This window comes from Macrotis lagotis, chromosome X (assembly GCF_037893015.1).
Source record: "Macrotis lagotis isolate mMagLag1 chromosome X, bilby.v1.9.chrom.fasta, whole genome shotgun sequence".
Classification (NCBI taxonomy): Eukaryota; Metazoa; Chordata; class Mammalia; order Peramelemorphia; family Peramelidae; genus Macrotis; species Macrotis lagotis.
This window is the reverse complement of record NC_133666.1, coordinates 169,644,755-169,670,425: the sequence shown is the minus strand read 5'-3', so window position 1 is coordinate 169,670,425 and position 25,671 is coordinate 169,644,755. Positions and strand designations below refer to the sequence as shown.

Sequence of the window (25,671 nt, the reverse complement as noted above, 5' to 3'; positions counted from 1 at the left end):
GAATGATAATAAGAAAAACAAATTTTAGACATTCATTCATTCTGTTAAACATTTCAGAATTTTTTATTTTCCCAAAATTACATTTTTAATCTGATTCAGTTCATGGATGAGTTTTATGGGTCATTTGCTGCCAGGCATAAGCTTAGCAGCTTTGGGGTAAAGGGCATTGATTAGCCTGACAATGAGGAGAACTTAGCAGCTTTGGGGTAAAGGGCATTGATTAGCCTGACAATGAGGAGAACTTAATTTTAGTCCTGGATCTGCTTCTATCTGTGTAACTTTAGTTTGTATCTTGACTCATTTAAAATAGCAAAATCCCAAGTTACATTTAAATTTAACTATTTATTGAACATCTATTTATTAGTGTTGAATATCAAGCCAGGTATGTGTAAGGCATAAAACAGGAGACAGAAGTAAATATGCCATCCCAACAAAAGACTTATAATCTAGTATGGCAGATTAATAAAGTAAAGCCACCCAATAGCAAAACTTAACTGTTTCTCTGGGCTTTTGTGTTAGTTAACAATTCTTCCTCAGTGTGTGCTTCTGGTACATGAAGATTTTCTGCATCTTCCTTTATAAGTTCATCCTTTGACCCATATCCTTGATCAGACTGACCACCTGTTAGAACAAATGGAAATCATATTAAACACACATGATATTTGGTATTTATGAACTACTACAGTTCTTTTTTAAAATAATGTTTCATTCATAAAGTTTCACAATTATATCCAAAGAAACAATTTATAGGATTTAAGGAGATCAGAAACTTTATAAAACATAGAAGACACTCTCAAATGACAATAGCAAAGGATATTGAAAACATGAAAATTAAGATCATTATATATCTAAAAATATTGCCCTTTGAATTTGAAATGCCCATTTACTATAGGATATGATGAAGAAAGGCAAAACTGGTCAGCATCAAGAATCACAAAGCAATATACAGAGAAGAGAAAGTACTGCAAACTCTTAAACTCTCACAATCCAGTATGCATTTTTTTCCACCTTAAAAAGAGGCTAATTTATATTTTAAAGCTTGTGGCTATGATGATAAAAGAATTAAGAATGTAATAAAATATACTGATTATTTTTTTAACCAAAATTTTGAGAATTATGACAAAACTTTTTTTGAGCATCTGAAATTAAGCACCTGCTTTTTACTTATAGAAAAATGATCTTGAGCTAGAGTAGCAATTTCTCATATGCCACAAATATCTATTAATACAACAGAGACATTTACAGACCACATCTGCAACTATTATTACTATCTTGAGTTTTAGTCATCCTTTTAAGTAGAATGAATACGTAATTAATGTGGGATGTGAATGCTAGTCTTCTACACCTAGAATACGCCATCCCAGTTGACAGTCAAAACTGAGAGGTCATGGTCCCCCAATATAGATGTTATGTTGCCCTGGTCAAGAGGTCTAGAGAAAGGGAAGGAGAAATATTAACTTTTGTTAGGTAACAATGTTCAGTGAACTAAGCTTACAATATAGAATAAAAATCAGCTCTGGTCTCTTAGGAACAGAATCCCATTTTCTCTACTGGCATTGTGTAATGACTGTGATAGTCATCCTAGCAAACACTCACACTTAAGGGACTTCAAATCAGTTTACAAAACTACCTGTTACACTCAGATTCTTCACTAGTTCCTCAATCATATATACATGCTGCTGAGGGTAGGGAAAGATAATTGCTGACTAATTTGAAATGAGTAAATGGCTTCTTATAAAATATAAGTTTGATATAATGTTATTTATGAACACTGCAAGAACCACAGTGTTTTATACATAGCAGATAAAAAAAGCACATATTAAATATTTGCTGAATGAAAAATAATATGATCCAGATAGTATGGGTGTTATTAGAAAGGACTTTAATTACTAAAGTATCCAAAATACAAAATTATTAAGCTGGTTTCAAGCATGAGGTGGTCCCATTATATAGACTTCAAAGTCAGAAGCTAAAATGAAACTTCAAAATTACCATACAAATTCAGAAACCAGTTTTGAAAGCTACCCAGGAAATCATAGCTGGATATTTGGGGAAGATCCTACACAAAAAGGGAGAAAAGGTAAGGCACCTGAGATAATTTTTCATTTGGGGCAATGTTTACTTTGTAAGTAGAAAGCAATCCCTCCCCTTACTTGTCAGCAAAATTTAACCTAATAAACGGGAAATTACCTGCAGGAGTTAACATTCAAGGGCAGAAATAATGCCCACGTATATCCATGGCATCTGTAACCCACACCACTGACAGCCAAGGACACATGCAGCACCAAGAAACAGCACAGAGCGAAAAGCAGAGCAACAAAGATCAGAGAGAAGGAGACTCCAGGCCTGGAGACAAGAACATCAGAGGAAGCACAGGAACGAGATTCGGGATTCTCTTTAAGAAAAAGCTCTATTTATTAACAAAAACATGAGAGGAGAAGAGGAGGGATGTGCGACACACACACACACTGGCACAGTACAGTCAAATACAAAACACCTATCTCTGACTTTGATTGACAGAGGGTATCATCCAGAGTTAATCATAGCTCTTTAAAATAACTTGCCATTAACAGGCAATTTCACAAAAGAGTGTTCCTCATTGACACCATACCCTTCTTTCTACATGTTTTTATAACCTCAAAATTTTCTGATGTTATATTATGTAATTAGAAAAAGAATTTCCAAATTATACCCCAAATAAAAGTTTTAATTTGACATTTCCATCAATAATTTCACACAGTTCCACGGAATTTGGTGGACTATGAGAGTAGTTTCAAAACATGGTCTCCAAAGGTAACTTTCCCTTTAGAGTACTGCTCTAGTATTTTAAGTTGACAATACTGTACTTTCTTTCCAAGTGAATATATTAAATGGCACTGAAAAATATTCATATCGCACAACCTCAGAAAAGGAAAAGCAATGCTTAAAAAAAATTGGAAGAGATATAACATGAAGAGTATGTGATGGGTTAGTGAAACCCAGAAGGATTTAGTACCTGTGCTAGAGTGATTATCAATGGAATCAAGCCTGATTAAATCTCTGACGAAGAGTGTGTGCTCCCCATTGTTAGCATCATTAGAACTATCCACGCTACCATGGCTCACCGTGTCCCCATCACTTCCACCTGTGGGATTCCGAGGAGCTAAAGATAAGGGCAACAGCAGCTCAATAATACATGTACTAATACCTGTGAAACTAAACACAAATAACTCACTACACATTTAAAGTTGCACCAACAAATAATTCTGGACCAAGGTAAACTGTGATTTTAGTATAACAAAGGCACAATGTAATTCATATCATAACATTCAATTATTAAGTTATTAGAAAACATTAAAAAGTCCATCATACTATACAAAGCAATATATTTCATGATTCAGTGTGGAAGTTTATTGTTGTTCACAGCTTATATATTACCTGATATTTGTGTGGCCTTTTTAAGTGGCTGCTTAAATTGTGCTATGCCACACACCACGTTCCGTACCTTTGTCCACAAGAAGATACCACTGCGATTATTGCTAGGCCATGGGCTCTCCAAAACTACCTGACAACAAAAATCATTTCATTAGGAAATTCTAAAGAACAAGATCATGCACAGAAAACTTGATATTTCAAAAAGCACTGTCAAGAATTATCAAATTATCAAAAATTGTGTATGGGTTAAATAAGAGCCTAAAGGCCTAAGTCTCAATCTTACTTACCTTATTGTAATAACCATAGGTAATAGCATTTGGTTGTATTTTAGCAATTTTCATTTCGTATAAGACCCGAACTGCTATAACAGGATGACCCCAAAGTCCGCAAAGTTGCATTACAACACGATAGCACACCTAACAAAATTTAGAATATGATATGAATTGGTTGAAAATGTCCATACACCTGTGCTAAATTTAAAATGACTCAAACGTACATGGAATATATAATAAATTCATAAAAAAGCTCCAACTCTTTAAAAAACTTTTTTAACAAGAACAAACCACTTGGAAAGACTTGACAAATCTAATTCATGAAATCTTTATTCTTTCATAATGCGGAGAAGGGGAGAAAAAAGGTGTTTTCATGTATTGAAAAAAAGTAAAAAATTAGATTAATAAAGAATTCCAAATAACTAAAAATAAGAAAAAATGAAAATCAATACAATCTCAAGGTTTCATTTCATATTGTGGAAACTAGCAAAGGTAACAAATGATGGAATTGTCCACATTGAATCAGTGTAACTATTCTAGAAAGCTCTTTGGAATGATGCAAATAAAGTGACAAAAATATCCATACACTTTGACTCAGAGAATCCATTGCTAGATGTAATAGAAGTCAATGCTAAGAACAAAGTTGTCAGATATAACAAAATATAACAGGATTTTTTAATGGCACTTTGTGGAAGTAACTGGGGGAAGTTGGATCAGGTTTAGGTCAGGAAGACCTGAGTCCAAATCTAGCCTCAGAAGTTTACTAGATGTGTGTCCAAAGACAGGTCATGTAACATCTGCCTGCCTCAGTTAACTCAACTGTAAAATATTGTAAGGATCAAATAAGATGCTTGGGAAGAACTTAGTATACTGTGTAGTACATAATGGGCACTATATAAAAGTCAGCTATTATTATTATTGTTATTATTATTATTATTATTTTAGCAAAAGAATTGGAAAAATATACACTCATTGATTAGAAAATGATAAATAGAGGTTATATGAATATAATAGAATGACATTGTGTTGCAAAAAACAGTAAATATGATGATTCCATAGGTACATAGGTACATAGAACAATTTATGGGATCTGATATAGAGTGAACTACACAGAGCCAAGAAAACAATATACATATTGACCACAACAATGGAAATGGAAAAAAAAAACACAAAAATAATAAAAGTTAATGTAAAATTATGAAGAACAAGCACGGCTCAAAAGAAGAGACAGAAAAATAACTGTAACCCATTCCTTTGTAGTTCATGGATTTGCACATATATTTTCAGACTTTTTTGTTGAAATTGCATGTTTATTTTAAAATTTTATTTGTTATATAAGATGACTCTCTCGGAGAGGGAAGGAGGGAGATGAAGTAAAAAAAAAAATAAAAATTAATTTTAAAAATCTGCCATTATAAAAAGAGAGGAATCAATCCATAGAACAGATTAAATACACAACATTCAAAGAAGATGAATCTAGTAGCCAAATATTTTTTTAAACCTGAATTGACCAATCCATTTCTCTTTATTCTATGTTATTTTATTTTTTGGTTTTTGTAAGGCAATATAGGTTTAAGTGACTTGCTCAAAGTCACACAGCTAGGTAATTATTATGTGTCTGAGGTCACATTTGAACTCAGGTTCTCTTGAATCCAGGGCCAGTGCGCCATCTAGCTGCCCCAAGTAGCCTAGTATTTGATAAACATAAAGTCTCTAGTCATTGGTAAATTCCTACTAATGGGCAAAAATTTATGAGAAAATGAAACTATAGGTAGAAATTAGGCTTATACTAACACCATGTGCCAAGATATGCTCCAAATGGATATGTGATAGTTATAGAAAAATCGAATCATAAACAAGGTGAGGGAACCAAGAAAACAATTACTTTCCAATGTAGTGACAAGGCAATGGGCACTCTTATTAAGCACAGAGGAAATGATAAAAGGCCAAACACAGTCCTTTGCCCCAAAGATTTCAGTCAAATGGGGAGATAACATACAAATAACTATGCATAAATTATATATATATATATATATATATATATATATATATATATGTACTTGCATTAAGAGAAATCATGAAAAACTTGTTACAAAAAATGGGATTTTAATTGACATTTGAAGGAAGAAGGGAAACTAAGAAATAGGATAAGGGAGAACCTTGAAAGGTAAACATGAAAAGGCCCAGAAACCTAGAATGATGAATTTATTTTAGCAATTAGGAGGAGTATGGATATGTTTTAATGTGGCAGAACAATTAAGTATTCCTTCACATTTGAATAATGTCTAAGGGTATTGAAGTAAGAGAAGGGAAGACAGGAGAGTAGAAAGGTCTAAGAAACAGTTGGAAGTGATTACTTCTCATATTTGGGGTATAGGACAAGAGAATACAAACATGCAGGAAAAATATAGGGAGCAGATATTAAATGGTCCCGACTTTTTTAAACTTTAAAATAATTCTATCTTCCTTTGGTCAGTCAACAGGATAAACAGAGAAAACATTGAATGGAGTCAAAAGACCCAGCTCTGAATCTCATTATTCAATCTTAGTTCTTCCATCTGCCTGGATTCAAGTCCATGCCCTGTTTCCTAATCATTGGGGTCCCTCAAGGACACATTCTTTCTTCTCTTGAGGTTCTCTCTGGGTTGTATCATCTCTAAAGGATTCAATTATTACTTCTATGCAGACAACAAATCTAGATATTCGACTATTATGTCTCCAATCAGTTCCCAAGTCATAAACTGCCTCACAGTCATCTCAACCTGGATGTCTCCCAGACATCTCAAAGTCAGCATGTACAAAATGGAGCTGATTATCATTTTCCCCTTCTCCAAAAACTTTCATTACTGCTCTGAGGGATACCCTTATCCTTTCAGTTATCAAGAACCTCATTCCTAACTCACTTGGACAAAGGAGGGCTGAACAAGGAAGAGGAAAAGGAGGACTGGAACAGAATGAATGCAATGAAAAAATTACTGTCTCATATAAAATGGTATTCATGATTGACCAAAAGGAAAAAAAAATTCTTTCTCTTTATTATTAATATATCATTGTAGAGAATGGTAGGTTGGTTTACTCTGGAGACATTAAATCTGTTTGCAAATCTGTAATTTTCTTTTTTTGACTTTTTTTTGAAAGGCAATGGAGTTAAGTGGCTTGCCCAAGGCCACACAGCTAGGTAATTATTAAGTGTCTGAGACCAGGTTTGAACTCAGGTCCTCCTGACTCCAGGGCCAATGCTCTATCCACTGCGCCACCTAGCTGCCCCAATTGTCTTAATAGTAAAAATAAAATGCATCTTAGAACCAGTCATTTATAAAACATATAAAAAATTTTGTACTTGCCTCATCCAGTGGATCCACATCTAATTTCCTCATCTTGATAAGTACATCATATGCTTGCTGTAGTGCTCTCACTTTAGGATGAGAAACTCTAACATACGCAGGCAAACAAATGAACCATAAGCTGTAACAGTGACTGAAAAGGCACTTAGCCCACTGGGGTGGGTTTGCATAATATCTCTTGGCCAATTTATGAGCTGTTTTTATCTCCTAGAAATAGAAAATTAGAGAAAATTATACCAAATATATCCTAAATTCAAAAAAAAGAAATATATACAATTTTTAAAAATTTATTTATTTTTCATTTAATATTTATTCTCATTTTGTACAAATGTTTTTTATACATTAATAAAATATTCTTGTTTAAGAGTAAATGAAATACCCGCTCCCTCCATAAATATAGACTCGCTTGAGTGATAAAGGGGAGAGGAAAAAAAAACCTTAATACTTAAAAACAATAATAGTAATAATTGTAGGTATGGCCAGGTGGCACAGTGGACAGAGCACCAGCTCTGGAGCCATGAGCACCTGAGCCCACATCCGGCCCCATACACCCAACAATTACCCAGCTGTGTGACATGCAAGCCACCTGAACCCCACTGCCCTGAAAAAAACCAAAATAAGAAAAAAAAGACCCAAAATAAAACAAAATAGTAATAATAGTAGGGGTGGTTGGATGGTGGACAGAGCACTGGCTGTTGAGCCTGGAGCACCTGGGTCCAAATCCAGCCTCAGACACCCAATGGTCACCCTGCTATGCAGCCCCAGGCAGGCCACGCAGCCCCATTTGCCCTGCAACCCCCCCCAAATAATAATAATAATAATAATAATAATAATAATAATAATAATAATAATAATAATAATAAATGTGCTTCAGTCTGTGTTCCAACACCAACAACTCTGTCACGGGTGGATCACATTGTTTATGATAAGTCCATATTTTCTACTGTTGCCATTGCTGATTGCAGCTCCCTCCTTTCTTATTTCTCCACTAGCATGTACTATATTTTCTCTCTCCTTTCATTCTGACTCTGCTGTAGGGTAGCAGACATCTGCTATAGGGTAGCAGACATCTCCGGCTCTGGGGCCAAGAGGCCCTGAGCCCCCATACCACCCCTTAGGCCCAGCATCTACCTGGCCCTATGGTCCCGGACAGGCTTTCCAATCCCAGCCCCTTGCAAGAAGTAAAAAAGAAAATGTGTTATATCTGACCGCTCACTCCCCATGGTCCATCCTCTCCTCCATCACTCACATTACCCCCCCTTCCCCCCCTCCCTTCTTACTTCAGATGCTTATACCCCATTGAGTATATACCATTTCCTCTCCTAACCACCTCTGATGAGAGCAAAGAGTCCCTCATTCCCCCTTGCCTTCCCCAATTCCATATCATTGCAATAGCTCATTGTAATAAAGAAAAATCTTATTATATGAAATATCTTGGCCTATTCCCCCTCTCCTTTTTCTTTCTCCCATTACATTCCCCTTTTTTTCTGATTCCATTATTACACCATATTTTATTTTCAAATTCAGTTTTCTCCTGTGCTTCAACTATAAAAGCTCCTTCTACCTGCTCTATTAACTCAGAAGGTTCATATGAGTATTATCAGTGTCATTTTTCTATGCAGGAATACATGCAGTTCCTCATCAAGTCCCTCATATTCCCCCCCTCTCCTCCAATCTCTATGCTTCACCTGAGTCCTGTATCTGAAGATCAAACCTTCTGTTCAGCTCTGGCCATTCCAACAGGAACATTTGAAATTCCCCTGGTTCATTTAAAGTCCATCTTTTTCCCTGGAAGAGGACATTCAGCCTTGCTGGGTAGTTGATTCTTGGCTTCATTCTAAGCTCTTTTGCCTTCTGGTCCATAGGACTGTAGTTGCTGCTAAGTCCTGTGTGATCCTGACTGAAGCTCCACAATATTTGAACTGTGTCCTTCTGGCTGCTTGTAATATTTTCTCTTTGACTTGGGAGTTCTGGAACTTGGCTATATTCCTAGGGGTTGGTTTTTTGGGATCTCTTTCTTGGGGGGATCAGTGGATTCTCTCCATTTCTATTTTGCCCTCTGCTTCTAGAATATCAGGGCAATTTTCCTGTAGTAATTCTTTGAAAATGATGTCAAGGATCTTTTCCTGATCATGACTTTCAGGTATTCCAATAATTTTTAAATTATCTTTCCTAAGTCTGTTTTTCCATATCAGTTGTTTTTTCAATGAGATGTTTCACATTTTCTTCTAATTTTTCATTTTTTGGGTTCTGAAGTATTGAGTCCTAGTTTCTCATAAATTCATCCATCTCCCTGACTTCTGTTCTTTGTCTGAAGGATTTGTTCTCCTCAGAGAGTTTTCTTATCTCTTTTTCCATCTGGCCAATTTTGCTTTTTAAAGCATTCTTCTCCTCAATAACTTTTTGAACTGTTTTATCCATCCAACCTAAGCTGGTTTTTAGCATACTATTTTCTTCAGCATTACTTTGGATTTCCTTGACTAGGCTGCTGACTTCATTTTCATGTTTTTCCAGCATCTCTCTCATTTCTTTTCCCGTTTTCTTCTAACTCCCTCATTTGATTTTCAAAGTCCTTTTTGAGCTCTGTCATAGCCTGAGCCCAATTTCTGTTTTTCATTGGAGTCTTTAGATGCAGGAGCTTGTGCTTCCTCATCTTCAGACTGAGTATTTTGATCCTCCTTGGGCTCATATGCAAAATATTTCTCAATGGTCTTCCTCTTGTTTCTTTGTTTGTTCATTTTCCCAGCCTAAGCCTGTTTTTTGGGGGTGCTTCCTGAGCTTTTGGGATACTCCCACAAGGGTCTCAGTGTGTGAGGCTCTGTCCTCCCTCTTGGTCTGTGAATGACCATATGCGCCCCCCTCTGCCACGGGGCTGAGGTGTGGGGGGCACTGCTGTTCTATGGGGGGGGCCTAGACTGCGATCAGGATCTGAATGTGGTCAGAGCCCCAGAGTCCTGTTCCAGGGGCAGAGGACAGAGCTCAGCAGTCTCTCTCTTCACTCCCCTCCCTAGGTTCAATGGGCTCATGCCCTGGGGCCTCCTGCTTACCAGCTCCGCATGCTGCTCACTGTGTGCCCGGAGGGCTGGGCTTCACGTGCTTGCTCTGGCACAGGTCCCCCCAGCTGTTCCCCCAATTTGTGCCCAGTGCTCCCTGGGGCATAGCTCAGGAAACTCCCCTGCTGCTGTGAGCTGCACCCTGGGGCTGCCTCCGGGAGGCTGAAGTTCTTTTGCTCTGGCGGGCCACCCCTCTGGCTGGCTGCCCCTCCAACCCTGGGGAGCAGAGCCTTTCTCTACAAAATTTTGTTCTAAAATTAGCACCTAAAAAATTACAGAACTCCTCAGATCTGTAAAGATTTAGACTTAGCAACTCTCCTCTAGAATATCACCTAGAGAAACAAGATCTTGTTACTTATATCAACTGTTTGGAGGAATTAAGAAATTGATCTCAATCATTATTCAAAAAATAGACAAAATAGAGAGCTGCGAGGGCCATTGCAGAAATTCTTGTAAAAAATTATAAATTTAGAACCAAACATCTCATTACCCCATGAAATCTTCATTGGTTCTAAGAGACAGCACAATCTCAAAGCTTGAAGTTGTCTAGTTTCAATGTGACTGAAACAATGTATTCAATTCAACATTCATTATTGTTTATGCTTTGTGCTGGGTATACAAGATAAAAATAATGATCCAATGGCAGAAAGGGTTTACATTATTCTAATAAGAAAAATAATAAATGATCATAAAAAAAGATAATGCAAAGCAATTATTCCCAAATCCTGTTATCCTATAATAATTTCAAAGAAAAGTACAAGATAATTTGCTATGAAAAATTTATGGAAGGGATCATTGAATGAAACAGAGTCAAGGATACAGAGAAGGTCTAATGGAATATGTGGCACTTAAGCTAGGACTTGAAAGAAGCTGAAGACTTCAAAATAAATAGGAATATATGGGGAGTATGTTACCATTGTGGAGATCTGCTCCCACAATGGCAGAAGTGCAAATTATCCTGAGAATTGATTGGATTAGAGTGAGGCAGTAAGAGATTAAAAAATGTTTCTGATATTTTGAACCTGGAAGCACAGTAGTGCCATCTACAGGAACAAGTAAGTGGGAGTAGGAGGGACATGTTTTGAAGGAAATGTGAAATTCAGTTTTGGACATGTTGAATTTGAAGTCGACAGGATGTGGAGGTGGAAGTATTCAGTTGGCAGCTGAAATTGTAGGACTACACAACCAGAGATGGAAATTGAGAATGTATTTAAAACTCCATAACCTTCTAATTTATTATAGATATTACCTTAATGATCAGTATCAAAAAGGAAAAGCTTATTTTCTATTCATAACTAAGCTGGACTTATTGTTAAGCAACTGGACTTAGTTTTCTAAAATGTATTCACTTTTAATATTTTTTTTTTTGGTTTTAATTTAAATTTATTTTTATTAAAGATATTGAGTTTTACATTTTCCCCCAATCTTGCTTCCCTCCCCTCTCCCCCCCACAGAGAGCACTCTGTCAGTCTTTACTTTGTTTCCATGTTGTACCTTGATCCAAATTGGGTGTGATGAGAGAGAAATCATATCCTTAAAGAGAAGAGAAGTCTAAGAGGTAACAAGATCAGACAGTAAGCTATCTGTTTTTTTTCTAAATTAAAGGGAATAGTCCTTGCCCTTTGTTCAAACTCCACATCTTATCTGGATACAGATGGCACTCTCCTTTGCAGACAGTCCAAAATTGTTCCCGATTGTTGCCCTGATGGAATGAGCGAGTCCTTCAAGGTTGAACATCACTCCCATGTTGCTGTTAGGGTGTACGGTGTTTTTCTGGTTCTGCTCATCTCACTCAGCATCAGTTCATGCAAATCCCTCCAGGTTTCACTGAAATCCCATCCCTCCTGGTTTCTAATAGAACAATAGTGTTCCATGACATACATATACCACAGTTTGCTAAGCCATTCCCCAATTGAAGGGCATTTACTGGATTTCCAATTCTTTGCCACCACAAACAGGGCTGCTATAAATATTTTTGTACAAGTAATGTTTTTACCCTTTTTCCTCATCTCTTCAGGGTATAGACCCAGTAGTGGTATTGCTGGATCAAAGGGTATGCACATTTTTGTTGCCCTTTGGGCATAGTTCCAAATAGCTCTCCAGAAGGGTTGGATGAGTTCACAGCTCCACCAACAGTGTAATAGTGTCCCAGATTTCCCACATCCCTTCCAACAATGATCATTATCCTTCCTGGTCATACTGGCCAATCTGAGAGGTGTGAGGTGGCACCTCAGAGAAGCTTTAATTTGCATTTCTCTAATAATTAATGATTTAGAGCATTTTTTCATATGGCTATAGATTACTTTGATCTCATCATCTGTAAATTGCCTTTGCATATCCTTTGAACATTTGTCAACTGGGGAATGGCTTTTTGTTTTAAAAATAAGACTCAGTTCTCTGTATATTTTAGAAATGAGTCCTTTGTCAGAATCATTAGTTGTAAAGATTGTTTCCCAATTTGCTACATTTCTTTTGATCTTGGTTACATTGGTTTTATCTGTGCAAAAACTTTTTAATTTAATGTAATTGAAATCATCTAATTGGATTTTGGTGATGTTCTCCAACTCTTCCTTAGTCATAAACTGTTCCCCTTTCCATAGATTTGACAGGTAGACTAGTCCTTGGATCTTCTAATTTGCTTATAGTATTGTTTTTTATGTCTAAGTCCTGCAACCATTTGGATCTTATCTTGGTAAAGGGTGTGAGGTGTTGGTCTAATCTAAGTTTCTTCCATACTAACTTCCAATTTTCCCAGCAATTTTTATCAAAGAGGGAGTTTTTATCCCAATGGCCAGACTCTTTGGGTTTATCACACTTTTTAATATTTGAATGATATTCTGAGCATATTTGAAATTACATTGAAAGTCTAATAAAATTCAATAGTGATAGCATAAACAGAACTCCAAAATTATGTCATCATTGTGTTTCCCATCCTCACCCTCCATCCCCCACCTCAAGAGAATTTTTGTAGAAGTAGGGATTGTTTTTTAAAAAATAAAATTTTTTGATATTCTCTATATAGTATAGTGTTTCACACATAGTAAAAACTCAATAACAGTGAAATACATAATAACTTGTTATACCTAGATGCATATATTTTTGTTTTAAGAACATATATCAAGATTAACAGTGAAATACAAGCACAAACTTGTTATGCATACATGCACATATTTTTGTTTCAAAAAACCCCACATATCTAGATTAACCCACCTGTTTAGTTCTTTTAGCCATGAGGGCTGGACTGTTTGAAATGTTATTTCCTACAGGATGTCTGTTGAAAGGAATTTTCAATGCCTGTGGTCTATCAAAAAGTTTGAGGTCCAGTCTTGGAAAGTTTTTGTAACTTAAGAAAGAAAAGGGAATGGTATTAATTTAAATTAGGTTTCTTTTTTCTCTCTTTGATTATTAAACCTCCCCCAAAGAAATCAGTTTCTTTTTTTTGCAAAAAATCTCAATTTTATCTATGAATTTGATAAATTTTGCTCCCTAAAGTTATAACAAAGAGAAATGATTTTTTTAAAAAAAATCAAATGAGTTATTTAAATTATTCAGAATCAGATAAAAGACACTTAATAAAACAAAATTTTTTTCATTAGAATGATCATATCTGATCTTATTTGACAGACTGATTACTGTCCTCAAGTCAGAAAACAGTATACAATTGAAACTACAACCCATAAGCCAAAGTCAATGCAATATCTTATCATAAAAATATTTAGTGTAGTCAATAAATTTTAGTTTTAATGAAATAAAAAAAGAAATTTAAAAAATGCCAAATGTCAGGATGAAAATACATTCCTCATTTTTACCTGCTTGTAAAAAAAAATTAGCTAAGGACATACTTGCAATAACAAATAGCTTCTTTTAACAATGTTTCCCCAATGACTTAGTGTATGTAAGTGCAATGACCACACATTTCATATGTTAAGGTTTATGAATCATAAACTAAAAAACTGTTCTTAAAAATGTATTTCCTCAGGGGCGGCTAGGTGGCATAGTGGATAAAGCACCGGCCTTGGAGTCAGGAGTACCTGGGTTCAAATCCAGTCTCAGACACTTAAGAATTACCTAGCTGTGTGGCCTTGGGCAAGCCACTTAACTCCATTTGCCTTGCAAAAAAAAAAAAAAACACACAACAACAACAAACAAACCTAAAAAAAAACGTATTTCCTGGGGGGCAACTAGGTGACGCAGTGGATAAAGCACTGGCCCTGCAGTCAGGAGTACCTGAGTTCAAATCCGACCTCACTCACTTAATAATTACCTAGCTGTCTGGCCTTGGGCAAGCCACTTAACCCCACTGCCTTGTAAAAACTTAAAAAAAAAAATGCATTTCCTTCAATTGTTGTAGGAGACAAAACTGAAGTGGTTACAAGTATTTGAATTTATAGCCAGATTTTTCTTTGATGAGGTGATTTCTAAAAAAGAAAAAAGATATGAAAGGAACCATGAAGCATTAAATTACTTCCAACTTCTATCTCCTCATTTTTTATTCAAGAAAATCATTAAGTTCTGCTTTTTCTTCTGGTCCTACAGATTACCTATATTTGGGTGACAGGTCTTGTCCATCACTAGCAGGTGGCTCTGGTGGCATTATTAATACTGTATGTTCACTCTTTTGGGAATCGTCTAGCTCTATCAATCTGGTATCTTCTGCTGAGTCTAAATCAACCTGGAAAAAAGAAAGCCACACCCCCCCCCAAGGAATTTTTATAAGACATAATACTAGAATGTTGACAAAGATTTCACTTTTATTTAAAAAAAATACCTTATCAGTTTTTTCTGTGCCTTTATCAGGAAATAGCTAGAAAGAAAAAATAAAATCAGATAAATGTACTTAAAAAAACACTTTCTGATTAAACATATATAATTTAAATCAGATTACATGCTGTTATGGGGAGGGAAGGGAGAAAGGTAGAAAAATATGGAACTTAACAGCTTACAAAAAGATGAATGTTGAAAACTATCTTTGCAAGTAATTGAAAAAATAAAAAATAACATTTAAAAAACTGTTTCCTCATATTTCCCTTTTTATAATCAAAGATGATATAGAATAAAAATATGGTATCTCCAATCCAATCTATTTAAACAAGTTAGTGAGTCTGAAAAAAGTGTCTAAGATGATTAAATCAAGGCAAGTAGCAAGAACTGAACAAATATATAAATTAAAAAAATAGCCAAGTTAATAATTTCTTTCTTTTTTTGGATACTTAACATTTTTCTCTTTATCTCTCCACTTAAAAGAATAAATACAGAACCCTTAACAAATACTAATAGTCAAGAAAAACAAATCCTCACATCAATGGGCAAAATGATATTTCATTCTGCAACTTAAATCTATCACCTCTTTCAAAAGATAGTAATCAAAAGAGTATCATTCTGTCTGAACAGTGGTTGATCAAAGTAGTCTTTCAAAGGTTATTTGTTGCTACAAAGTTGTTGCTGTTTATATTGTTCTAGTTTCGATCATTTAGATTTTTAGTTCATATATTCTCATTTTTCTCTAAATCATCCTTTTTATTGTTTCTTTATGACACAATAGCATTCTGTAATACATTAACACAATTTGCTTAACTATTCCCTGAAAGATGAGATTCCTCTGTTTCCAATTCTTCGTCACTGCAAAAACAAGGGTGGTCATTAAATTTTTTTTAACGTATAATAAGCCTTTTGGTTCTTTTGTTGGGGTATAAGTTTTATATACCAAAAATAATGATTTTAAAAGCTTTTTGTTTTAATTTAAAACAGTCAAATAAAATTGTGAAAAATTGTCATTATGATTGATAGCTGTTGTCAACTTCTACTTTAAGGAATTGTCAACAACAACAAAAAAGGATGAGTACTTTTATCAGATCATATAAACCATAATGGCCAAATTTTGTCACCTCTTAGAACTGACTATATTTTCATTGTTATAGACATTATTATTTTATCTTGGCTTTCTTCAATGGGTTTAATCATATATCTTTCATGTGTCTATAAAATTTTCACTCCTTACAGAATGGTAATATTCCATTACAGTTACATATCATTTCCCTAATTATTAGGCTCATACTCTATTTCCATTTTTTGTCATTAAAAATGCCAAGAATGTCTTTGGAGACATTGATCTTTTTTTCCTAGCTCTCAATAATTTCCCTGGAGTGAGTCAGAAGCATTGATTTCTTTGAATCAAAGGGCATGTGCAATGTAGTAACCTTTCATGTGTAATTTCAGTGTTCCATAAGGTGTAAACCAATTCATAAATAAACCAGTAGTAAAATTCGAGGATTTTTTTTCCTTAAGTAACTTGATAGCTCAGAATTGTTTTAATTTCCAAACCTTTTTCAACCCTCCTGAAACTTCCCAAGCCACTCTCTCAGTTAAAAGGACCTGATTTCAAATCCAGCCTCAGAAATTTAATAATTACTTTGTGATCTTGGGCAATCACTTAACCCCACTGCCTTGCAAAAACCAAACCAAACCAAACTAAACCCTAAAAACAAGAAAAAAAAAAGAATTCTGGCTAAAGTTATTCACTTAACTCCTTTATCCCTATCTCCTACCACTCAGGTATCTTCTGCTACTCTCTTCTCTTTCCCTCATCTTACATGATGAAGTGGCCTTATTCTTTACAAAGGCTAACCTCTCTACTTGTTCAAGTGATCCCATTCAATCTGGTTTCCTCTAATCTGATTACCTCTTCTGTCACTTCCACTCTTCAATCTTTCATTCTCTGTTGGCTTCTCTACTGCTTATAAACATGTCCCTTATCCTAAAAAAACCTCACTTGACTTTTTTGTCCTCAATAACTATCATCCAACTTCTCTTCTGCTTTTTTGTGGTTACCCCTTTGAAAGACTCTCTACAATAGATGCTTCTACTTTTCTTATCTCCTAACAGTCCAACTTATCATTCCACTAAAACAACTCTCTCCAAAGTCACTAATTTCTTATTTGCCAAATCTAATTACCTTTGTCAATCCTCATTGTTTAACCTAGTAGATCTTCTCTCTCCCCCAAGATGATCATCTCTCTCAAAGTTTTAGGTACACCACACTCATGTTTCTCTTTCCTGTATGACAACTGCACCTCAGCATCTCAAGCTGGTTTCCAGCAGATATTTTTTTTTCAGATTTTTTTTGCAAGGCAATGGAGTTAAGTGACTTGCCCAAGGCCACACAGCTAGGTAATTATTAAGTGTCTGAGGCCGGATGTGAACTCTGGTACTCCTGATTCCAGGGCCGGTGCTCTATCCACTGCACCACATAGCTGCCCCCTCATCTTAAACTCACTATGTTCAAACCATCATCTTTCCTCCTAAAACCTGTCCCTGTCCTACCTTCCCTATTTCTATGGAGAACAGCACCATTCTCCCCAGTCCCTCAGAGTCCCCATCTAGGAGTAATCCTGAATTCCTTACTATCTCTCATCCCTCACATCCAATTTTCTCCTTCTCCTCAGCATCTCAAAACTAGATTACCACAACAATCTGGCTCAGGGAGCAGCCTGCCTCAAGACTCTCCCCACTGCAATCCATTCTCATCCATTCAATCACTGACGTGATTTTCCCTAAAGCTTTGGTCTAATCATGTGTCTGTCGGTCTGTCTCTCATTCTTTCATGCACGCACACACATGCATGCTGCCTATTGAACAAATTCCAATGGCTACCTAGTGTATCCAGGATTAAATATAAAATGCTTGCTTCATCCCTAGATAGCTAGTTACCTCCTATCCTAGTCTGCTTAGCCCTGACTCCCTTACAAGTATTCTTTGCTGAAGGTATCAAGAGACCCACCTCTAGGCATTTTCTTTGGAATACTATCCCTCCACTGTTCCAGTGAATGACTTCCCTGGCTTCTTTTAAATCCCAAAGAAACTTTCAACTTCTACAGAAAGCCTCATCTAACCTCTTTTAATTCCAGTTCTTTCCCTCTGTTACTCATCTGCTTTTTTAAAAATCATGTATATATATAGTTTGTATATATTTACTTGCTTGCTGTCTCCTCAGTTAGGTTGTAAATTCCTTGGGGGCAGCAGGGTCAATTTCTGCCTCTTTTAGGATGTCCACTTTTTGTACAATACTGCCACATAGCAAGTACTAGATAAACTTCATTTGAAAACTTCATTTTCAGTGTCTAGCCCAACATCAAGTCAAGAAATAAGTTTGAGGAGCAGGCAAATAAAAAGAACCCTCCATAATGGTGTCAAGGAAGCTTAAGACAAAAATCCAGAAGAGAATGATTTGAAAACACCTACAAGCAATGCCTCAGAGAAGAACAAGACTTGGATTTTAACAACTAAAATTTCTGAAAAAAAGGGTTTTCCCCAAAATTTTCTTGATTGTTTTTATAAATGGAGAGAATGCTTGAGGAAAAGTTGGAAAAGAAATGAGATATGAATAAAGAATTGGTAAAGATTATTAAGAGCCTGCCCTAGTAACAGACTCCCTAAAAATTCAAATGGATCAAATAGAAATCAATGACTATGAGGCAACAAGAAATATTTTAAAAATTCAAAAGGATAAAAAAGAAATAAAGAAAATATTTGGTGTCTCAAAGCAAAAACAACTGATTTAGAACACGGGTTGAAAAAAAAATTAAGCATTATTGGGCTACCTGAAAGCCTTCACTAGGAAAAAGTTTATTCATCCTATTTCAAGAAAAAAGAAACCTGCCTTGATTTCTTATAGCCAAATAGCAAAGTAGAAACAGAAATAATTCATTAGTCACCACATCAAAGGAACTCTAATCTTAACCAAAATCCAGGACTTCCAAATCACAGAAATAATATTTCAAGCAGTCAGAAGGAAGAATGCAAAGTAACCTTCTAGTTTCTTCTAATATTAGTTTCATACACATTATTCCATTGAATTTTTGTTCCGTAATTTTTGTAGACATTCTTCAAATCAAGAGACACCAACCTTACTTTTTCAGATCTTTAGCACCATAAAGTTTGATAGATAATAGGACTTTTTATTATATCTTCCACATCAGCAGTGAGATATTAGATTAAAGAATTATAAGAATTTTACTTTCACAATTTCAGACTACTGCCTAAAATGAGTGGACTAATTTAATTCATTACTTCATCAACATTGGTGTATTAGAGATAGTTAAAGCATTAAGGGCTCATTATAAGCCAGGCACTGCCTTAATTGAAGAAAGTACAAATGTAAGAGAACAAGATAGACTCTACTTTCTTCATTTTTGAGGAGAGGCAAAGGCAACTTGTCCAGGTTCAACAACTACAGTCAAGTGTTTGAGAGAGGATTTGAATTCAGGTCCTTGAGATTCCTAGATCTGTGCTTTACACTGGATCACCTAGCTGCCCCCATAGTCTCTACTCTAAAGAATCTTAAGGGGCAGCTAGGTGTCACAATGGATAGAATACTGGTCTTGGAGTCAGGAGGACCTGAGTTCAAATTCAACCTCAGCCACTTAATACTTATTTAATTTAGTGGTATGACAATGGGTAAGTCACTTGACCTCACTGCCTTGCCAAAACAAAAAAAGGGAAAAAAAAAGAACCTTATATTGTAACACAGGAAAATAAAAGAAAGTCCCCATTTGCCTGTATTTCTGTAGCTCTTCCAATAATGACCATTTTCATCTGCTGTCAGTTGTCAGGGCATGAAGTAAAACATCAGAGTTACCTTAACTTGCATTTCTCTTCAATTTCATAATGAGTGATCTGGACAAGTCATCTATCAAATTTACAATTCTTTAGCGAACTCAAGGATAACATTATCTTTATCAAAAATATTTCATGTAAAGACCTTATTCCCTTTTAATAATTTCCCTTCAGATCCTGGCTACACTGACTTTATTCATCAAAAACATTTCAATATCACAAATTTTAAATTGCTTATTTTGTTGTGCAATTTATCCTCTGGTTAAAAAAATTTCTCTTTAGAGAGTTATAAAAATATTAATCTTTCATTTTTTAAAAATAATGGGCCTTTTTATATTTAGATCTTCAATTCATTTGGAATTAGGTATTGATATGTTACAAGATGCTGGCATAAATCTTTTTGGTCTTCAAGAGTGCTTTTTCAGTACTCTCAGAAGATCTGATCAAATAGGGAATCCTATTTCAAATGGTCAATCATCATGTATTTATTAAACCTTGGCTGACTGATTTTATATTATTTCTGACTCTTCTTTATCTAAATGGCTCATTTTTCCTACTTATTATCTTTAAATCATTGCCAAACAATTTTTTATTTCTAATTTACATTTATTTTTTGAACAAATGCTTTTTTATATACATTATTAAAATATTCTTGTTTAAAAGTAAACATAATACCCTTCCCCCAAAAAAATATAGACCCTCATGAGCAATAAAGGAAAGAGGAAACAATAATAATAATAATAATAATAATAATAATAATAATAATAATGGGGCAGCTAGGTGGCTCAGTGGACAGAGCACTGGCCCCCAGAGTCAGGAGCACCCGAGTCCAAATCTGGCCTCAGACACCCAATAATCACCCAGCTGTGCGATGCTGGGCAAGCCACCCAACCCCATATACCCCACAACCCCCCCAAATAACAATAATAATAATAATAATAATAATAATAAAAATGTGCTTCACCACCAGCTCTGTTGCGGATGGATCACATTCTTTAGGATAAGTCCATCACAAAAGCTACTTCCATAATTTTTCACCATTGCCATTGCTGATTGCAACTCCCTCCATTTGTACATACCCACTACCATACACTATATTTTCTCTCTACTGTCACTCTGTCCCTCTTCTTAAATGTGCTGTAGGGTAGCTGAGGGGTGCAGCAGACAGATCCTGGGCCCTGGGGCCAAGAGGCTCTGAGCCCACCTATAACAACCTAAGGCCCAGCAACCACCCAGCACTGTGGTCCCAGGCAGGCCATCCAATCCCAGCCCCTTGCAAGAAGTAAAAAAAAAAAAAATGTGTTATACCTGACCCACTCTCCCCCATGGCCCACACTCCCCTCCATCACTCACATCCCCCCATCCCTCTTCTCCTTATTCTAGAAGTCTTTACTCCATTGAGTATATATGCTGTTTCCTCTCCTAGCCACCTCTGATGAGAGTGAAGGTTCCCTCATTCCCCCTCGCCTTTTCCCCTTTCATATCATTGCAATATGTCATTATAATAAAAAAATATTATATGAAATATCTTAGCCTATTCTACCTCTTCATTCTCTTACTCCCATTACATTTCCCTTTTAGCTACTGACTCCACTTTTACAATATATTGTATCTTCAATATCAGCTCTCTCCTGTGCTTCATCCATAAAAGCTCCTTTTACCTGTTCTATTAAATGAGAAGTTTCCTATGAGTATTATCAGTATCATTTTTCTATGCAGGAATATATGCAGTTCATCATCATTCAGTCCCTCATATTTTCCCCCTCTCCTCCACTCTATATGCTTCACCTGAGTCCTGTACCTGAAGATCAAACTTTCTGTTCAGCTCTGGCCATTCCAACAGGAACATTTTTTTTTTTTTTAGGTTTTTGCAAGGCAAATGGGGTTAAGTGGCTTGCCCAAGGCCACATAGCTAGGTAACTGCAACGGGAACATTTGAAATTCCCCTGGTTCATTGAAAGTCCATCTTCTTCCCTGGAAGAGGACATTCAGTTTTGCTGGATAGTTGATTCTTGGTTGCATTCTGAGATCTTTTGACTTCCACAATATTATATTCCTAGCCCATGAGCCTTTAATGTAGTTGCTAAGTCTTGTGTGATCCTGACTGCAGCTCCATGATATTTGAACTGTGTCCTTCCGGCTGCTTGTACTATTTTCTCTTTGACTTGGGAGCTCTGGAACTTGGCTATAATATTCCTTGGGGTTGATTTTTTGGATCTCTTTCCAGGGGAGATCAGTGGATTCTTTCAATTTCTATTCTGCCCTCTGCTTCTAGGATATCTGGGCAATTTTCCAGTAGGAATTCTTTAAAAATGATGTCAAGGCTCTTTTCCTGATCATGACTTTCAGGTATCCCAATAATTTTTAAATTATCTTTCCTCAATCTGTTTTCCAGATCAGTTGTTTTTTCAATAAGATGTTTCACATTTTCTTCTAATTTTTCATTCTTTTGGTTTTTGAAGTATTGTGCCTTGACTTCTCGTAAAGTCAGCAGCTTCCTTTAGCTCCATTCTAGATCTTAAGGATTCATTTTCCTCAGAGGGCTTTCTTATCACTTTTTCCATCTGGCCAATTCTGCTTTTTAAAACATTCTTCTCAATAACTTTTTGAACTGTCTTATCCATTTGGCCTAAGCTGGTTTTTATTTTTTTTTTTATTTTTTTGTTTTTTTATGACCCTCTCACTATGCTCTTTCTTTTTTATATATAGTTCTCTTTTTTATTTAATATTCTCATTTTGTACAAATGTTTTTTAATACATTAATAAAATATTCTTGTTTAAGAGTAAACAATATACCCCTCCTCCAAAAAAACAGACTCGCTTAAGTGATAAAGTAAAGGGGAGAGAAAAAAATTAAAATTAAAATTAAAAAATAATAGTAGTAATTGTAGGTATGGCCAGGTGGCGCAGTGAATAGAGCACCAGCACTGGAGCCAGGGGCACCTGAGCCCAAATCCGGCCCCGTACACCCAACAATCACCCAGCTGTGTGACATGAAAGCCACCCCAACCCCACTGCCCTGCAAAAACCAAAAAAAGAATAAGTGAAAAAAATACCCAAAATAAAATAAAATAGCAATAATAGTAGGGGCGGCCAGGTGGTGGACAGAGCACTGGCCCTTGAGCCAGGAGCACCTGGGTCCAAATCCAGCCTCAGACACCCAATGATCACCCTGCTATGTGGCTCCAGACAGGCCACCCAGCCCCATTTGCCCTGCCACCCCACCAAAAAAATAATAATAAAAAATATGCTTCAGTCTGTGTTCCAATACCACTAACACTGTCATGGGTGGATCACATTCTTTAGGATAAGTCCATCACAAAAGTTACTTCCATATTTTTCCACCATTGCCATTGCTAATCGCAAATCCCTCCTTTCGTATTTTACTACTACCACGTACTATATTTTCTCTCCTTTCACTGACTCTGCTGTAGGGTAGCTGAGTGGCACAGCTGACAGATCCCTGGCCCTGGGGCCAAGAGGCCCTGAGCTCACATACCACCCCTTAGGCCCAGCATCCACGTGCCCCTATGGTCCTGGACAGGCCATCCAATCCCAGCCCCTTGCAAGAAGTAAAAAAAGAAAATGTGTTATATCTGACCACTCTCCCCCCATAGTCTATCCTCTCCTCCATCATTCACATCCCCACCCCTTTCTCCTGTTCCCCCCCCTTACTCCAGATGTCTATACACACACACATATATATCTATATATGCTGTTTCCTCTCTTAGCTACCTCTGATGAAAGTGAAGATTCCCTCCTTCCCCCTTGCCTTCCCCCCCTTCCATATCATTGCAATACTCATTCTAATAAAGAAAAATATTATATGAAGTATCTTGGCCTATCCCCCCTCTCCTTTTTCTTTCTCCCATTACATTTCCCTTTTTTCTATTGACTCCATTTTTACACCATATTTTATCTTTGAATTCAGCTTTCTCCTGTGCTTCATCTATAAAAGCTCCTTCTACCTGCTCTGTTAATTGAGAAGGTTCATATGAGTATTATCAGTGTCATTTTTCTATACAGGAATACATGCAGTTCATCATCATTAAGTCCCTCATATTTTCCCCTTCTCTACTCTCTATGCTTCACCTGAGACCTGTATTTGAAGATCAAACCTTCTGTTCAGCTCTGGCCATTCAAAAAGGAACATTTGAAATTCCCCTTGTTCATTGAAAGTCCATCTTTTTCCCTGGAAGAGGACATTCAGTTTTTCTGGGTAGTTCAATCTCAGTTGCATTCTAAGCTCTTTTGCCTTCCAGATTATTATATTCCAAGTCCATGAGCTTTTAATGGCTTTTAATGTAGTTGCTGCTAAATCCTGTGAAATCCTGATTGAGCTCCACGGTATTTGAACTGTGTCCTTCTGGTTGCTTGTAATATTTTCTCTTTGACTTGGGAGTTCTGGAACTTGGCTATAATATTCCTGGGGGTTGGTTTTTGGGGATCTCTTTCTCAGGAAGATCGGTGGATTCTCTCCATTTCTATTATGCCCTCTGCTTCTAGGATATCAGGGCAATTTTCCTGTAGTAATTCTTTGAAAATGATGTCAAGGCTCTTTTCCTGATCATGACTTTCAGGTATTCCAATAATTTTTAAATTATCTTTCCTAACTCTGTTTTCCATATCAGTTGTTTTTTCAATGAGATGTTTCACATTTTCTTTTTTTTTTTTTGATGGTTTAGCATCCACTTTATTGTGCTTTTTAGTTTTAATAAAACAAGCAACACATACTACATCCTCCCAACATTCATGGCAATGCAGTAATGATATAAAATTCTCCAAGGAGAATCAAGGTAACTGGAAATCACATGAAATACTGGTTCACTTAGTAATAAGTGCTACATTAAAAACAAATAGCATTATACATTATCTTTCCAATGACTTCAATATGAGAAACCAACAGTAGAAACAGATCTTCTGGCAATCCTGTGAGTTCTTTGAGGTCTGGGAGATGTATCAGCAGGTCACAGGCATAGCTTAACCCTCAGCAAAAAACATGCCTGGAAGAAAAAACATTCTTCAATTCAGGGGAAATGAAACCAAACCTGGATATGACTTGCTGAAATCAAAAAACCACCTGGTAGAGATGACAGCATAAATACTGAGCAGAACCAATAGTCCTGGTGGCAGATAAGAAATGGATTTTGGATTGGGCTGATATACACAGCTCATCATCTTATTAAATTGTTTTGAATTAAAAAAGTGAAATGCTTCATTATATTTTCTCAGAAATAACTACAAAGATTACAGAGTCCTACACAGTTTAAAGACACAAAGTGGATGCTGAGTGACTAGATGTCACCCCAGGAGCGGAATTTTAGAAAGTCCTTGGAGTAGAATGGCACCATGGCTCTGGCAGCAGATACAAAGGAATGATGCTTGGAGAGGAGGTAGGGGACACTTTGCAGTTGGCCGGTGGATAGAAGAGAGTCCCATTCTGAGATGGACTCTTAGACTCCATGGTTTATCTTCCACTGCTCATGCCTCTGTCTTCGTAAATGGTAATTTCAATAACACGAAGTCCTCTCTCAATTGGGTCTGTCAGAAGAAGGCCCTGTGGAGCATATATCTTCTCATTCTGTTCTTATATATACTTGGTGATTTTCTTCAGAACCTTCTCATAATGTGTTTCCATGCACAAAAAGCTAGTATATGCTGTCAAACAAGCTAGACAGCCTTCAAGGTAAGATTGGACCCCAAGCTTTTCTGCTTCTGCATAAAGATTATTTAGAGTATGAACTGTTTCTTCAAACTGCTGCCGATCAATCACGTTCTCCAACTCGGCAGGGAACTTGGTCTGGAACTGGCACCGGGTGCCGCTGCTGTAGTCCCGCTGGATGAAGACCTTGCCAGACATGGGTGCCTGCTGCGGCCTCATGGCGGGCGGGTGGGCGGGCCGGGTCGCGCTGTGGGGATATGATACCATGGTTCCCCTCAGGCTCCGGCCGCGCCCGGGGAGCCCAGGCAGGGGCA

The 25,671-nt window shown here is 36.5% G+C and overlaps 1 protein-coding gene and 1 pseudogene across 8 annotated transcripts in view; both read right to left on the bottom strand.

Moving 5' to 3' along the window:
- The window catches only part of DENND4C (DENN domain containing 4C), a 158,329-nt gene that overhangs the window by 39,091 nt on the left and 93,567 nt on the right, over positions 1–25,671 (bottom strand). For 6 of the 8 annotated variants that reach the window (XM_074199885.1, XM_074199889.1, XM_074199886.1 and 3 more), the window contains 8 exons: positions 14,852–14,887; positions 14,625–14,755; positions 13,294–13,426; positions 7,031–7,237; positions 3,702–3,830; positions 3,418–3,544; positions 2,996–3,142; positions 496–621 (listed from right to left, as the gene is read on the bottom strand). In XM_074199885.1, the coding sequence (XP_074055986.1) occupies positions 496–621; positions 2,996–3,142; positions 3,418–3,544; positions 3,702–3,830; positions 7,031–7,237; positions 13,294–13,426; positions 14,625–14,755; positions 14,852–14,887 (1,036 nt within the window). The remainder of the gene's footprint in view (positions 1–495; positions 622–2,995; positions 3,143–3,417; positions 3,545–3,701; positions 3,831–7,030; positions 7,238–13,293; positions 13,427–14,624; positions 14,756–14,851; positions 14,888–25,671) is intronic. The other 2 variants (XM_074199890.1, XM_074199891.1) reach the window with 1 other exon arrangement.
- On the bottom strand, positions 23,462–25,579 carry LOC141497254 (golgin subfamily A member 7 pseudogene; annotated as a pseudogene).